This window comes from Chlorocebus sabaeus, chromosome 8 (genome assembly GCF_047675955.1).
Source record: "Chlorocebus sabaeus isolate Y175 chromosome 8, mChlSab1.0.hap1, whole genome shotgun sequence".
Classification (NCBI taxonomy): domain Eukaryota; kingdom Metazoa; phylum Chordata; class Mammalia; order Primates; family Cercopithecidae; genus Chlorocebus; species Chlorocebus sabaeus.
Window position 1 is genome coordinate 4136804 of NC_132911.1, and position 15221 is coordinate 4152024.

A 15221-nucleotide genomic window follows, 5' to 3' on the forward strand; every position below is an offset into this window, starting at 1 on the left:
TGTGTACTAGTTGTGTGTGTCAGAATTCCAATAGAAAGAATTACTATTAATATTTGTTAGTATGATGGAAGTAATCTGACTGTAACAGTGTGTGTGACCATATGTGTACAGACACATATACATACATTTATGTAACTGAATCCATACATACATATCTAATATTGTCTTTGAAGATTTTATAATTTCCCAGAGAAAAACACAAAGAAGTCATATAGACTAGGTGAATTTTCCCAATAGATGAAATGCACTAAAAACTTTTTCAGAAATTAGAGAGGGAGAAGACTTAACACTTTCTCTACAGATCTTGCTCATACCATCCTAACCCACCCACCACCTCCCCAAGTTCATTAGATTTTTATCATATTGGAGGCTAAAACTTGGGTCACAAAAGTGAATCATCCGTAGATAATTTCTACTCTTTTTCAAGAAATATTTAGCTGACATCCACCTCATATTAGAAACTAAGAAAAAAGGAGGGAAGGCGATATTAACATTGTCCCAGGACTATCATGCTCGAACATGTTCAGCAATTTCCACGACAAATATGGATTTTGAGTGCAAGATGTCAGGAGCCAGGAGGAATGCCCAGTTCATTCTAGAGATGGCCCTGACATCTTTCTTGAGGCGCCTCCTTCACCTGGGTTCTAACCCATCACTCACAGTCAGCCCCAGTGAGCAAACTCAGTTTCCAAGAGAGAAAAGCTACTCAGTGCTATCCACGCTACTGCTGGAAATCATGAGAATGTGACGAGAAGAACAAACAAAGGGTTATGGGGCTTCAGCCGCGGGAACCGTCAATGCTTCACGGTGGGGATGGCACTATCACTAGTTCTTCAAGAAGGATTCGTGGAAGAATGGAATATAAGAAATTATATCAGCAAATGGAATACAAAAAGCAAAATGGTAGAGGGGACAAATGCAGCAAACAGTCAACTTCAGCTAACACTCCGTGGATAAAAAACAAACAGGGGGATTGGAATGCAAAGGGCTGTGGCAAGGACCTCAAAGGCCACCCTGAAACACAAACACTTTGTTCTGTAGGTAATAGGAGTGAGTAAGAATGTTTATCACGATACTAAAATGCTTAGATTTGTGTTTTAGAAAGCATTCTTGGCTATGGTTTTGGATGACAACAGAGGAAACTGGGTTATCTGAAGACCTGTCTTATTAATAATATTGCTTCCCATTTTCAACCTGTGTTGACAGACAGAAAGCAGCCCCTTCCTACCTGGTAAGGATCACGTCACCCCATAATGTCTGGATTGCCCGTCTGCCTCACCCCCACACCATAAGCCTGAGAGGGGCGTGGACCAGATTCGTTTCATCTTTGCATCCATGGACTTACAAATACTGTGAGATTAATTGTTTAGTTAATTAGTTTATTTCATAGGAAAGAGTAAGGAACGGGGGAAGAAAGTAAAAGACAGAATGCATTTTCATTAAAGATTCGCTATAACTATGTTATTCCACACTGAGACTTTCTGCCAGAGAGGCTGTGATGCGTTTGTGTGATTAAACCTTTCAGATCGGGAAATTATAATCAATATTTAGGATATGAGTATGACTTTTTTAGCTGAAAAATTTTAATTGTGTAGTGATGACAATAATATTTTGTATTTATCTAAAATAATAGGATATGGCTGCTAAACTCCATTGTAATAAGTATATTTTGTCATGTATTCATAAAAAAGACTTTTTTGTGATAATCAGGGGAATACTGCTGAGCATTCAGGTGAGAAAACCGTATTTTGTTCAAATTCAGAATTAAGGTTGAAGTTAAACGAGGGACTTTAAAGAATTTGGGCCAACTTAAAAAGTTGGAATCTAGAACCCGTTTTAGATATTATTGTCCATTTATCATAACAAAGGGAACAGCAAGGCTCAGGGAGGGTATGCATTAAATTCGTAAGAAGCCTGGGAATCATCACATAATAGTTTATAAAAATAATGTCTCCCACACACAAGTTTCTTACCCATCAAATAACTTTCTTGTCATATGTTAAAAATGCTTTACCTCAAATACAGTCTAACATTAGAATTTTTATCTACTTTATATGCTGAGTGAGTGATTGCTGTCTCAGACGTATATAAAAACCTTGACTATGTAGCATTTTCAATTTTCCTATCAGAAAGAGGGAAACAGTCTTTAAGATGACGACAGCTACTATCTGGTTTACTCCAGAAAAGAATCCGATCCAAGATAAATTGTCCTGGTCAAGAGTGAGAGTGAGCGTTACATAAATGAAGTGCAAAGCGACCAGGGAAGGCCCTTCTGGAAACGAAGTCATCTTGGAAAATTCGCTCAAATTGGACACAATGGGTAGGAGGGAAATAGAAAGTCAGGGTTCAGCAGGTGAAACAGTCAGGACTGTGCCTGCTTCTCCATCCCTGAGCACTTAGAGGTTGACTCAAGGATGCAGTGATTTCGATCATGATCTGGACTGAATTCACTGCATGTACGTGCCATTCCTGCACAGACATGCACACAGCACTCTGACCCACCCTCTACTTTATGAGAAATCCTCCCTTGCTCATAAAAACAACCAACTGAAAGAACGATGTGTGAGAAACCTAAGAAAAAAGCCAAATTAATTCTCTCTGATTATTCTGGATCATAACCCTAGAGGTGACTGTAAGCATTTAATATCACATTGGTAAAAGGATTGTAATGGACATTGTGTGGGATACGTTTGGAAAGCCTGCTACTAAAATGCAACTCATTTGCTTTTATATGAACTATTTCACTAAGCTCTAGAATACCTGTTTACCGAATGACAGAAAAATTAACCCCAAAAGGAAATATGATAATGAATTAAAAACAAAAGGACATCCTTACCGAATTCCTTTGGTACCGTTATGGAATAGAGGCATATTTGACCAGCTGTGTAATTATGGGGGTAGTTTGGTGATAAAACTACTCCTTCTGATCCCATGTACTGGCCTCCGCAGGGAGCTGAAAATAAAACCAACCGAGAATGAGGTGCTGTGCAATAATAATAGTGCACATGATAGGTGAGCCAAAGCTGAAACACATCAAATACATGAGCACGTTTACTGAACACTTAACAAAATAATACATTAAAATCTTGTTTTGCATTGCTATCAATGTAATAGAAAAAGAAAGATTTACCAGGTAAGAAGTAATGCAACTTAGGAGAAAAACCTAATATTATTTTCAAGGCCATGTCTCAGATGTATTAAAATAATAAGCGAAATAGCTATAATAATAATAGAACAGGTTCTATAAAGACAAATGATTAAATTATTTTAGAAAGTCTCGCCAGAGTTGTCTGTTCAAAGTCAATCCTCATATTAACTTAAGAAATACAAAGATTATATCAGTTTTCTATCACTTTCATATTAATATGGGATTAAAGGAAAAATGTTTTGCTTTTTAGGGGGTTTTGTTTGTTTTAATGTTTTATCTTATAGTTTCAGTAAAAAAGCAACATGTATAATTACTTATGCTTTTGGGATCTCTTCCTATGAGTCCAATTTAAAACTAAAGGAATCCATTATTAGAAAGTTAGGGCTTATAAAATATAGAGAGGTGTGCGTGTGGCGGGGCGGGGGCGTATGTCTGTGTGTATGTATATGTGTGAGTATGTCTTAATTTTTCCCCAGTTATCTTATTTACTTTGGCTTCACTTTTGCTGAGAAAACGAAAAACACTGTACACAGATGTTCAAAGCACTTTTTAAAGCATCATGGAACAGACCTCCAACTAAATCCCAGCCATTTGATATCCAGTCTTTACATTGCCAGTACTCTATTTCCTTATATGTTTACATAAGGAGGGGTCAAGTCCGCTCTGCTCATCTATTTAGCACAGAGCACTGACCAGCGCAGGAGCCACTCAGTACAGTCTATTGCACCCTTACCATGCTGGCTGTGGCCTGACTGCACTTCCTATCTTAGATATACCCTCACTGATTTGAATTCAGAATTATCTTCAGTATTTCAGAAAGGTTATATTTCTACAGCTCATTTCTTCTTGATATGGCAATTTTCTTTTTTCTTTCTTTTTTGTTTTTGAGACGGAGTCTCGCTCTGTCGCCCAGGCTGGAGTGCAGTGGCTGGATCTCAGCTCACTGCAAGCTCCGCCTCCCGGGTTCCCGTCATTCTCCTGCCTCAGCCTCCCGTGTAGCTGGGACTACAGGCGCCCGCCACCTCGCCCAGCTAGTTTTTTGTATTTTTTAGTAGAGACGGGGTTTCACCGTGTTAGCCAGGATGGTCTCGATCTCCTGACCTCGTGATCCGCCCGTCTCGGCCTCCCAAAGTGCTGGGATTACAGGCTTGAGCCACCCCGCCCGGCCTTTTTTCTTTTTTTTTTTTTTTTGAGATGGAGTCTTGCCCTGTCACCCAGTCTGGAGTGCAACGGTGTGATCTCAGCTCACTGCAACCTCTGCCTCCCGGGTTCAAACAATTCTCCTGCCTCAGTCTCTCGAGTAGCTGGGATTACAGGCATGTGCCACCACACTCGGCTAATGTTTTTGGGGTTTTTTTTTTTGTATCTTTAGTAGAGACGGGGTTTCACCATGTTGGGCAGGCTGGTCACGAACTCCTGACCTCGTGATCCGCCTGCCTCGGCCTCCCAAAGTGCTGGGATTACAGGGGATTACAGGCGTGAGCCACTGTGCCCGGCCACAATGGCAATTTTCAAGCCTCAAAGGAAAAAAAAGTTAGAGATAACATGTTTAATCCTTTGAACGTTAATTAGCATTATGTTAAATCTTAATTGATGGACAGAACATTTTCCGTGATGAATAAAACTCCTTAGAATATGGCAATGTTACGGTTAAGGTACCTTGTTAATGATGATTAGTTAAGAAATTTCCTGAAGCCTTGCATTACAATCGCTTGAAAAACTTGAGTTGTGTTCTAAAAGTCAAAGGAAAACAGCTCAGACATCTGAGAGCTTTGATCTGTTTATGACCAGCTAGCAGAGATTTTTACTTAACTAAGCTCAGCTTTCATGCTAGTGTCTTAATTCAAAATCACGTTATCACTCTAAAACACTTCTATTTAGTTTTTTACAGTTTTAAATAGAAACACTTTATTTTCACTTTTAGATGGAGGATATTTCTGTAAGCTCCAAAACTGAAGGTTTCCAGTAGAATCCTGGCGTCACTCACTCTACCAAGGCAGATACATCCCTCAGATATTTTCCTCCACCATAACCATGTGAGGTCAATCAGGTTATGTCAGAACTATCTTTTCTTTTTCCTCAAAAGCTTCAAGTTCAAGTTAAAAAAAAAAATAGCACAAAGAATGAAAATGTATTTTATTTCCGCTCAGTCACATAAAATTGAAATATATCACTTTGCAAATGATCTTTTTTCCATTAAAAAATTAGTTTTAAATTTTAAATAAGAAGTATAAGTAAAAAGTGGAAAAATGTCATCACTGGGCCAAAATTTTGATTCCCAAATTATTAGCGATGGTAAACTAATTCTTATCAAGAACATCTTCTGATTGCTCTGTCACGAGGCTGGAGTGCAATGGCAGGATCTTGGCTCACTGCAACCTCCACCTATCGGGTTCAAGAGATTCTCCTACCTCAGCCTCCTGAGTAGCTGGGACTACAGGCACACACCACCAAGCACAACTAATTTTTGTATTTTTGGTAGAGATGGGTTTTACCATGTTGGCCAGGATGGTGTCAATCTCTTGACCTCGTGATCCACCTGCCTCGGCTTCCCAAAGTGCTGGGATTCCAGGCGTGAGCCATTATGCCCGGCCATATGTTTTGTGATGGTTAATACTGAGTTTCAACTTTTGGATTGAAGGATACAAAGTATTAATCCTTGATGTGTCTGTGGGGGTGCTGCCAAAGGAGACTAACATTTGAGTCAGTGGGATGGGAAAAGTCGACCCACCCTTAATTTGGGTGGGCACCATCTAATAAACTGCCTGCATGGCTAGAATATAAGCAGGCAGAAAAATGTGAAATGAGAGACTGGCCTAGCCTACATCTTTCTCCTGGGTTGGATGCTTCTTGCCCCTGAACATCAAACTCCAAGCTCTTCAGTTTTGGAACTCAGAATGGCCCTCCTTGTTCCTCAGCCTGCAGACAGCGTATTGTGGGAATTGTGATCATGTGAGTTAATGCTTAATAAATTCTCCTTTATATATGTAGCTATTCCATTAGTTCTGTCCCTCTAGAGAACCCTGACTAATACAAGTTTTAAAATATAACTACAAAGAAACACTTTGTCCAAGGACAGAATAAAAGAGGATTGCCTTATGATACTAGAGGACACTTTAAAAAAGCCAAAGATGAAATTAAGAGAAACTGACTCAGAACTTCTGTCTTTTACTACCTTGATAAATGGTACTTGTGCCTGTCCGTTCTTCCTCAGATCAGAAAGCTAAGCACCAGAAGAACTACAACAATTATATGTTTCATACAGGACCAAACATTTGTGTTAGAAAAAATATGGAGAGAATTTTTATTTAATTCTTTTTTTTTTTTTTTTTTTTTTTTGAGACGGAGTCTCGCTCTGTCACCCAGGCTGGAGTGCAGTGGCCAAATCTCAGCTCACTGCAAGCTCCGCCTCCTGGGTTCACGCCATTCTCCTGCCTCAGCCTCCCAAGTAGCTGGGACTACAGGCATCCGCCACTGCACCTGGCTAGTTTTTTGTATTTTTTTAGTAGAGACGGGGTTTCACCGTGTTAGCCAGGATGGTCTCGATCTCCTGACCTCATGATCTGCCCGTCTCGGCCTCCCAAAGTGCTGGGGTTACAGGCGTGAGCCACCACGCCCAGCCTAATTCTTAATAACTGTTATGTCTGTGCTAATCTAAGAAACAGCCACAGTGCTTCTCACCTTAGAAGTTATTTTATTTTAATGCAACAACAGAGGAAAAATAAATAAATGTTTGTTATTTGGTAATTAACATATTAAACAGATTACTGCCTAAATGAATAAAGACATACAAGAGCATTCATTGCTAATGTTAACAAGAAGCTTGCTTATCCATCTGGCTAATTAGAATATATACATCTCATACATAAAGACAATCACATAGAACCAAACTGAATACACAAAACTAGCAAACAGAGTCATTCTGACCCATGAAAGGGGCTCTACCTTGTTTCAGTTTCAGTTACAATTCTACAAAAAAGTTCAATAAGCAAAATTTGTAGGTAACAGATGAATAACCAGGAAAAACATGACACCATGCATCTAAAACAAACTGGTCCAAAATGCACCAACTGCATCCCATGATGTAGGAACTATCAAAATATTTAAAGTAGAGCAAGAGGCCCCAAGGTTAACTGGCAATCTGAATAAATCACAGACACAGGTTCATGCATAAAACATGCTGCTCTCCATGGGAGATCCAAGATGCACTACAGGAGAAGCCATCTCTGCTTTCCAGATTTTGAATACAAAGTTTTATTTACAGGTACATAGAATACTCCATATGGGGAAATCAGTGTTCCATGCGTTATGCTCTTTGATGACTGGTAAAACAAATTGTGCCTCACTCTGCAGATCTTCAGACATGGAACGTGAAACAATCTCTAATTAAAAATTTGGTTTCATCTATATAACCTATATATATAGGAATATATATATAAGAATATGTATATATCCTATATATAGGAATATGTGAATATATATAAATATATAGGTGTGTATATATGTATAATTCCTATATATGTGTGTATAAATTAATATACATGTCTGTATAGCGAGAGAATATATATAAAGTGTATACACTTTATATTTATATAATTAATAAGTATATAAATATACACTTTGTCTTTATATAAATATAAAGTGTATACACTATATAAAGTGTATACACTTTATATAAATATAAAGTCTATACACTTTAAATATAAAGTCTATACACTTCATATAAATATAAAGTGTAGAAGTCTATACACTTCATATAAAGTGTAGAAGTCTATACACTTCATATAAATATAAAGTGTAGAAGTCTATACACTTCATATAAATATAAAGTGTAGAAGTCTATACACTTCATATAAATATAAAGTGTAGAAGTCTATACACTTCATATAAATATAAAGTGTATACATATATACTTTTTTTTTAGCCATAGAAAAAGTATTTTTCCTATGGCTAATACTTTAGCCATGCTTTTTCTACGGCTAAAGTTTTATCACTCCCCATACATCCAACTGTAATTGAATTTAATATAAATTAAATGCCTTTTGTATTATTAGTTAACAAAAGTACAGGATTCATCATCTTTCCTCAATTTCGCTACCTACTTTTATCTCCCTCACACTAGATTCTATATAATTGCTAAAGATATCTGAAGTGGGGGAAAAAATACACCAAGGGATGCAAAAATCATTTTCTGGGATATAAGAAAGAAAATTATAATTTTTACCCAAAATTATTATTATTTTTTCTTGAGATAGGGTCTTGCTCTGCTGCCCAGGCTGGAGTGCAGTGATCCAATCACGGCTCACCGCAACATCAACCTTCTGAGCTTAAGGGGTCCTCCCTCTACAGCCTCCCGAGTAGCTGGAACTCCACAGGTGCACCACCCTACCCAGCTCATTTTATTTTATTTTTATTTTTTATTTTTTTGTAGAGATGAGGTCTATGTTGCCCTGAGTAGTCTTGAACTCCTGGCCTCAAGCGATCCTCCTGCCTTAGTCTCTCAAAGTGCTGAGATTACAGGCATGAGCAGCTTTGTCTGGTCTCAAATTCCATCTTTTTAAATGTCTGCATTCATGTAGTAATTATGCGGTCTATAATACAGCTGCCGAGAAGGTCAGTATCTGTAATGTGTTGCAGACATCGAGGTTGCATGCTCAATAGTTATATTGATTGGATGTCAAATCAAAAGGGTTTGAGGTCATTGCCCTTTGCTATGTCAAAATGGTTTTGGAAACCAGTTACATTCAGAATTAAGATTTACTAGTTTTGGTGAGCCTTATGCCTGTGGAATTTATCCTCCTAACATTTGTGACCTAGAGACTGGCATCGCTCTCAGCCTTGTGTATCTTGTCTGGAGTGACACAGACGGGAGGAGGTGAGGCGAGATCTGGTCACTCTGCAGGGCCCTCCTTTCAGTGCTGCCGTTGGCTCACAAGCCCGGCCTTGCCGGCACGGGCCACGCCTCGCCCAGAAGGGAGGATCCTCAGGACCTTGGACAGCAAGTCACCGCCGGCCCCTGGCCAACTGCAAGAGCACATGGCAGGCACCCAGAACCACCGGCATGCACTGCCCAGGCCCCTCAGGGTATAAGGGGCACCCAGGCTGGCGGCAAGAGAGGAGGGGGTAGAGGCGTGGCCCCTCATGGGCCAGGACAAGGAAGGGTGGGTGCTGGGCAGAGACTTCCAGCTCCCTCGTGCCCACCTTCTCACCAAGTCACACCCACTTCTTAGCTTGGCTCCGTCCTGTTTTGGGGGCTGTGCAGGCATAAGGGAGACCTTAGTCCTGACTTGTAATGCTAGGTCAAAGGCTCGCTTTACCTCAAAGCCACTCTGGCTCACTGCCTCCCTCACCTATGAGCATGCTGAGTTCTATTTTAAGCTCCCACGTGCTTCTTATTTTAGTTTTTAATAAACTTAGAAAAGAGGGACTGTATAACTTTCCATTTAGAAAAGTCTCCCAAAGCAAGTAACACAATGACTAAACTATCAGAATTTTTAATTAAACAGATGACTAGAAAGGACTGATGCATAACCTGGCCTATAATCATGATTTTAAGACACAAAAATTAACTTTCTCCATCTGTCGATCTGTTGCCCAGGCTACAGTGCAGTGGCGGGATCTCAGCTCACTGCAACCTTCACCTACTGGGCTCCAGCGATCCGCCTACCTCGTCCTCCCAAGCCGCTGGGACTACAGGCATGAGCCACCACACCCAGCTAAGTTTTGTACTGTGTTTTTGGGAGAGATGGGGTTTTGTCATGTTGCTCAGGCTGGTCTCAAACTCCTGAGTTCAAGGGATCCACTAGCCTTGGCCTCCCACAGTGCTGGGATTACAGGTGTGAGCCACCACACCTGGCGTAAGTTCTTACTCTGTGCCAGTCACTACTGCTGGGTCCAGACAAATACACTTCTTTAACCTAAAAGCTTGCAGGGTCATAAGAGAACGGACTTAGAAACATAGAAATAGCAGAACATGACAGGGAAGTAGGTTTTGTTTTATTTTGTTTTGTTTGCTTGATTTCAGTTTCTTATATACTTTTTTCTTTTCTTTCTTTTTTTTTTTCCTTTTTTTTTTTGAGATGGAGTTTTGCTCTTGTTGCCCAAGCTGGAGTGCAATGGCACAGTCTCGGCTTACCACAACCTCTGTCTCCCGGGTTCAAACGATACTCCTGCCTCAGCCTCCCAAGTAGCTGGGATTACAGGCACGCGCCACCATGCCCGGCTAATTTTTTGTATTTTTAGTAGAAAGGGGGTTTCTCCATGTTAGCCAGGATGGTCTCGAACTCATGACCTCAGGTGATCCACCCGCCTCAGCCTCCCAAAGTGCTGGGATTACAGGCATGAGCCACTGCGCCCAGCCTCTTGTATGGTAATATTTAAAATGCTTATTTGGCCTGAAGGTGCCAGTAGTATTGTTAGGCCATCTTGAGGAAAACACGTTTGTTTCATAGTTTATCAAACTAAACTGGTCTTTGAGTTCATCTTAAAATAACCCTAGAAATGAATGTCACTGCAAAAACCATGAAGTTCTACCTTCTTCTTCTTCTTCTTCTTTTTTAAATAGATACCATGCAAAATGTAAAGGGTACAAGTCATGGGTCCACAGCCTGAGGAGTGTTTACCTGTGGAGACCCCCCTGAAACCACCACCTAGGTTAAGATACGTACCATGGCCAGCAGTCAGGAAGTCTATCATCCCACTCTCCCCAGTTCACACCCACAGGGCAGCTGCTGTCTGATTTTATCACTGTAGGTTAGTTTTGTCTGTCCTTGAATGCTGATTCAATGATTTTACTAATTTAATTCCTAAGGAATTACAAACTATTGCTGTTTTGGGGGGAAATGACATATCCATTCAAATGTATGCATATTTGTTTTTTCTCTATATATATACAGATAGATAAATAGATGTGTGTGTGTGTGTGTGTATTTTTTTGAAATGGAGTCTTGCTCTGTCACCCAGGCTGGAGTGCAGTGATGCAATCTCAGCTCACTGCAACCTTCACCTCCCGGGTTCAAGTGATTCTCCTGCCTCAGCCTACTGAGTAGCTGAGATCACAGGCGCGCACCACCACGCCCAGTTAATTTTTGTATTTTTAGTAGAGACAGGGTTTCACCATGTTGGTTAGGCTGGTCTCGAACTCCTGACCTCATGATCCACTCGCCTCAGCCTCTCAAAGTGCTGGGATTACAGGCATGAGCTACCATGCCCGACCAGATGTCAGTATTTTATATATGGGGGAAGAGAAAGAGAGAGAGAGAGAGACAGAGAGAGAGACAAAAGTAACTAGGGAAGGCTAATTAGCACCTCTTATAAAGAACAGGTCTAGAACACACAAAAACAGAAGTGAAAAATGTCAAACTGTATGAGTGAAGGAAAAACATTGCTCCTCCCAGAAACCTATGAGAACGGCTAACACACTAGCTGCATTAAATGATCAATGAATGCCTGATATTCATTCCACACTAGCTCTCTAAGCAATCCTCACCACTGATTAGATGAATACATGCTGAAATGTGAAACCATTTCTTCAATGAGATGCTGCATTTGAAAGGAAAGGTGTATTTCTAGAAAATACCCAAGTGTGCACTCACCATTACAGGAAGGCAGCACTTGGTCCCAGGAGGGTTTCCCATCAGCCCCAATCACACAGGTGATGGATGAGGGGTCAACAATCTTGTAGCCAGAGTCACACTGGTAAGTGATGGTGGAGCCAAGCTTGAAGTCTGTTCCAATTCTTGTCCCATTCATTATATTTCCTGGGTCAAAACAAGCTTCCCGTGGTTTCTCTGTAGAAGAAATGAATGTAATCTGCATGAGAGCAGGAATTTTATTCTTGTTTGTGTATTTGTTTGTTGGGTTGGTTCTTTAACTGTGTTATTTAGGGCCCAGAACAATGCCCTAAATAAGTAAGAAATGCTCAAAGAATATTGATTGATTGGCTAATGACCAAATGAAACTATTAATTAAATAATAAATTCCTTTTAAATAAAATTATATTTCCATTTTAAAAACCACATTTTACCACAGAATTGACATAAAATTACCTTCATCTACATAAAAAATGTAGTTCTACATTTTTATATATTTATGCTTTTTTGGCTATAGATTTTAGGGCTGAATCAAAGAAAAATTGACTAAAAAAATTGAGGTTCATTTTCTAACTTTTGTACATCAAACACATTAACATAAAATCATGCCACACCTTTCAGAAAAGACTGGAGAATTTGGCTTCTCAAAATGAAACAGTTTAATTCCTGAAAGTTAAGAGCACTTTCTTATACGAATAACAATAGACAAACTTAGAAGATGAAGATGGATGGTCCTTCTCATTCTTTTACTACCATATTTCTGTTGTTAGTCTTAATAGAGTAGACATCAAACTTAGCAGAAAAAAATATACTGACTGATAGATGATGGTCAAACATTGTGCCCTGTATGTACTAACAGCCAATAGTTCTACCTTAGTTATAATAATTGCTGAAATGCATTGAGGGCTTATTATGTACCAGACACTGAACTAGGTGCATTTCTGGTTTAATTCTAATCTCCACAACACCTCTGCCAGGAAAGGATGTTAAGAAAGTAAAACTCAAGGAAAGTTAAGTCACTTCCACAGACACCCTGCAGAGACCTGCCCAATTCTGGGGCCCCTCAATTAGGCATTCACTTTTGGCTGCATTAAGTATTTCTTCTTCCCAAGTAAAAATACAAAACCTTTTCTCTTCAGAGTCATGTTGCTCTGCAGTCAATTTCAGTCACCTTCTGGTAGTCTTAATAGTTTTAATTTTCTATTTCAATAGACCATCTAAAGTATCTCTAAATGAAAAAGTGTATAATCCTATACTCTACCATCCTGCAAGAAATAGATAATATATAATGGAAGAGGAAAAAGCAAAAACAAAAATGCTAAACTTTGGGAAGCTGGAGGAAGAAAAAGAGAACTGATTAACTGTATTGATTCAATATTTTCAATCATATTTTTATTAATCCGTGTATCATCATCAACCAAACAGAGATGTCTTTGGTGATCACTGACTTAATCATTATATGCATTAGATAAATAATCTATTATAATAATGTGTTATATTTAATAAACTATATTTCTTATATATAATTTATACACTTTGATTAAATCTATATATAATATAGATTATATAAGTTTGTTCATTTGATTAAGAATTTGAGATTAAATGATACATATATATTTTATGTATATTTCTTGTTTTGTGCCTTCGAACCAGTGCTCTCTAATTGCTTTACTGAAAAGCCACTTGGAGATTGAAAATGGTAGCTGACATGTTGATAATTCTTTGTAACTGCATTAAATCCCATATAGAACACAGAACATTATTTTAAGGAAATACAGATCAAATAAGTAAACCTGTAGGTACTGTAAAAGTTGCTCAATTTTTCTGATTTTTTTATTCAATCATTCAACACAATGTACTGAGCATCTAGTGAATTGAAGCATTGGCCTTGTTCGTAGTATTTTCCCTTATTGAAAATAAAAATTTCCCAGTACACACCTATTAATATATGTCTGTTGCCCTTTTGTCCTTTTTGATCATTTTTTTGTTATAAATCTCTTTTAGTCTAGTTTCCCATTTGATTAAATATCACCTACACAACTTTCTTCTTTAAGCCACTAATTTTGATTTCTGATGGCAGGATTTTTTCCCAATGAACTGCATCTAATCTTTTAGTTCCATTACTTAGTTGTCACTTCAGGATGTTCAGTGATAAATCACGGGCACTTTTTTTACTTACAATTTACCAGGCTTTCTAACTAGATGACTTCATAGCAGGCTGTGTTTTGTGTTGTCCTTGTCCGTTCCACTTAAGCATACCTTTGAGCTTTCCTGCATCAGAGGCCGGGTAGATTGCCTTAGCCAGGACTTGCGAATTGTTGCACAGCACGACTGCCTGGTGCCCCTTCTATTTCCCATCACGCCTAAGAACTGGATCTGTCACCTGCTTTACTATCCACACCAGCACTTGCTGTGGGCCGGATGCAATGACATCAGTGCCCTAGGCTGGATACAATGGCATCACTGCTCGAGGCTGGATGCAATGGCATCACTGTTCCAGGCTGGAAGCAATGGCATCATTTCTCCAGGCTAGATGCAAGGACATCAGTGTTGTAGGCTGCATGTAATGGCATCCCTACTCCAGGCTGCATGCCATGACATCACTGCTCCGGGCTGCATGCAATGGCATCATTCCTATTCTCTTTCCTGTGATTTTTATTTTTCACAGACTCCACTGGAGAACTTTTAAAACCTCAAGAGCTATAGCCCCCAGTTAGATGGCCATACTGGTTACCCAAACAAAAATTAAGGAAGTTCTTTCTTCATGTAATTTGCAAGGCCCTTCATACTTCATTCATTCATTGGCCCATTTATTCATGTGCCTTAGGATGCCGGGGAGAACAGTTGTTGTTGCAGTGGGCAATGATCAAGTACATTCTCACATTTATATGAGGATTCATTTTGTTTGTTTACTTGCCTGTGTCATTTTTTTTGGGGGGGGGGCTATCATATAATAAGTAGTGTCACGGTAAAATGCATTTTAGGGAATTCTTGTTAACACAGAAACTACCTTATGATGTGGCAAAGGCTCAAAAGTACTATTTTCAACTATTCCGAAACATGACGGATACTATCTCAAAGGCATAGGATACTCTGATTGCTAAGTCGTATACTTTTTAAAATTGCACATTTTAGTAAATATCCCTAAGTTTGCAGATTTTTTTATTTTTTATTTATTTATTTATTTATTTATTTTTTTTTTTTTTTGAGACGGAGTCTCGCTCTGTCATCCAGGCTGGAGTGCAGTGGCCGGATCTCGGCTCACTGCAAGTTCCGCCTCCCAGGTTTACGCCATTCTCCTGCCTCAGCCTCCCCAGTAGCTGGGACTACAGACGCTTGCCACCTCGCCCGGCTAGTTTTTTGTATTTTTCTAGTAGAGACGGGGTTTCACCGTGTTAGCCAGGATGGTCTCGATCTCCTGACCTCGTGATACACCCGCCTCGGCCTCCCAAAGTGCTGGGATTACAGGCGTGAGCTGCCGC

At 39.4% G+C, this 15221-nt stretch overlaps 1 protein-coding gene across 2 annotated transcripts in view; it reads right to left on the reverse strand.

Moving 5' to 3' along the window:
* The window catches only part of CSMD1 (CUB and Sushi multiple domains 1), a 1948922-nt gene that overhangs the window by 266022 nt on the left and 1667679 nt on the right, over positions 1 to 15221 (reverse strand). For both annotated transcript variants that reach the window (XM_073017922.1, XM_007961594.3), the window contains exons 30-31: positions 11743 to 11937; positions 2837 to 2953 (exon numbers count right to left, since the gene is read on the reverse strand). In XM_073017922.1, coding sequence (XP_072874023.1) covers positions 2837 to 2953; positions 11743 to 11937 — 312 coding nt within the window. The remainder of the gene's footprint in view (positions 1 to 2836; positions 2954 to 11742; positions 11938 to 15221) is intronic.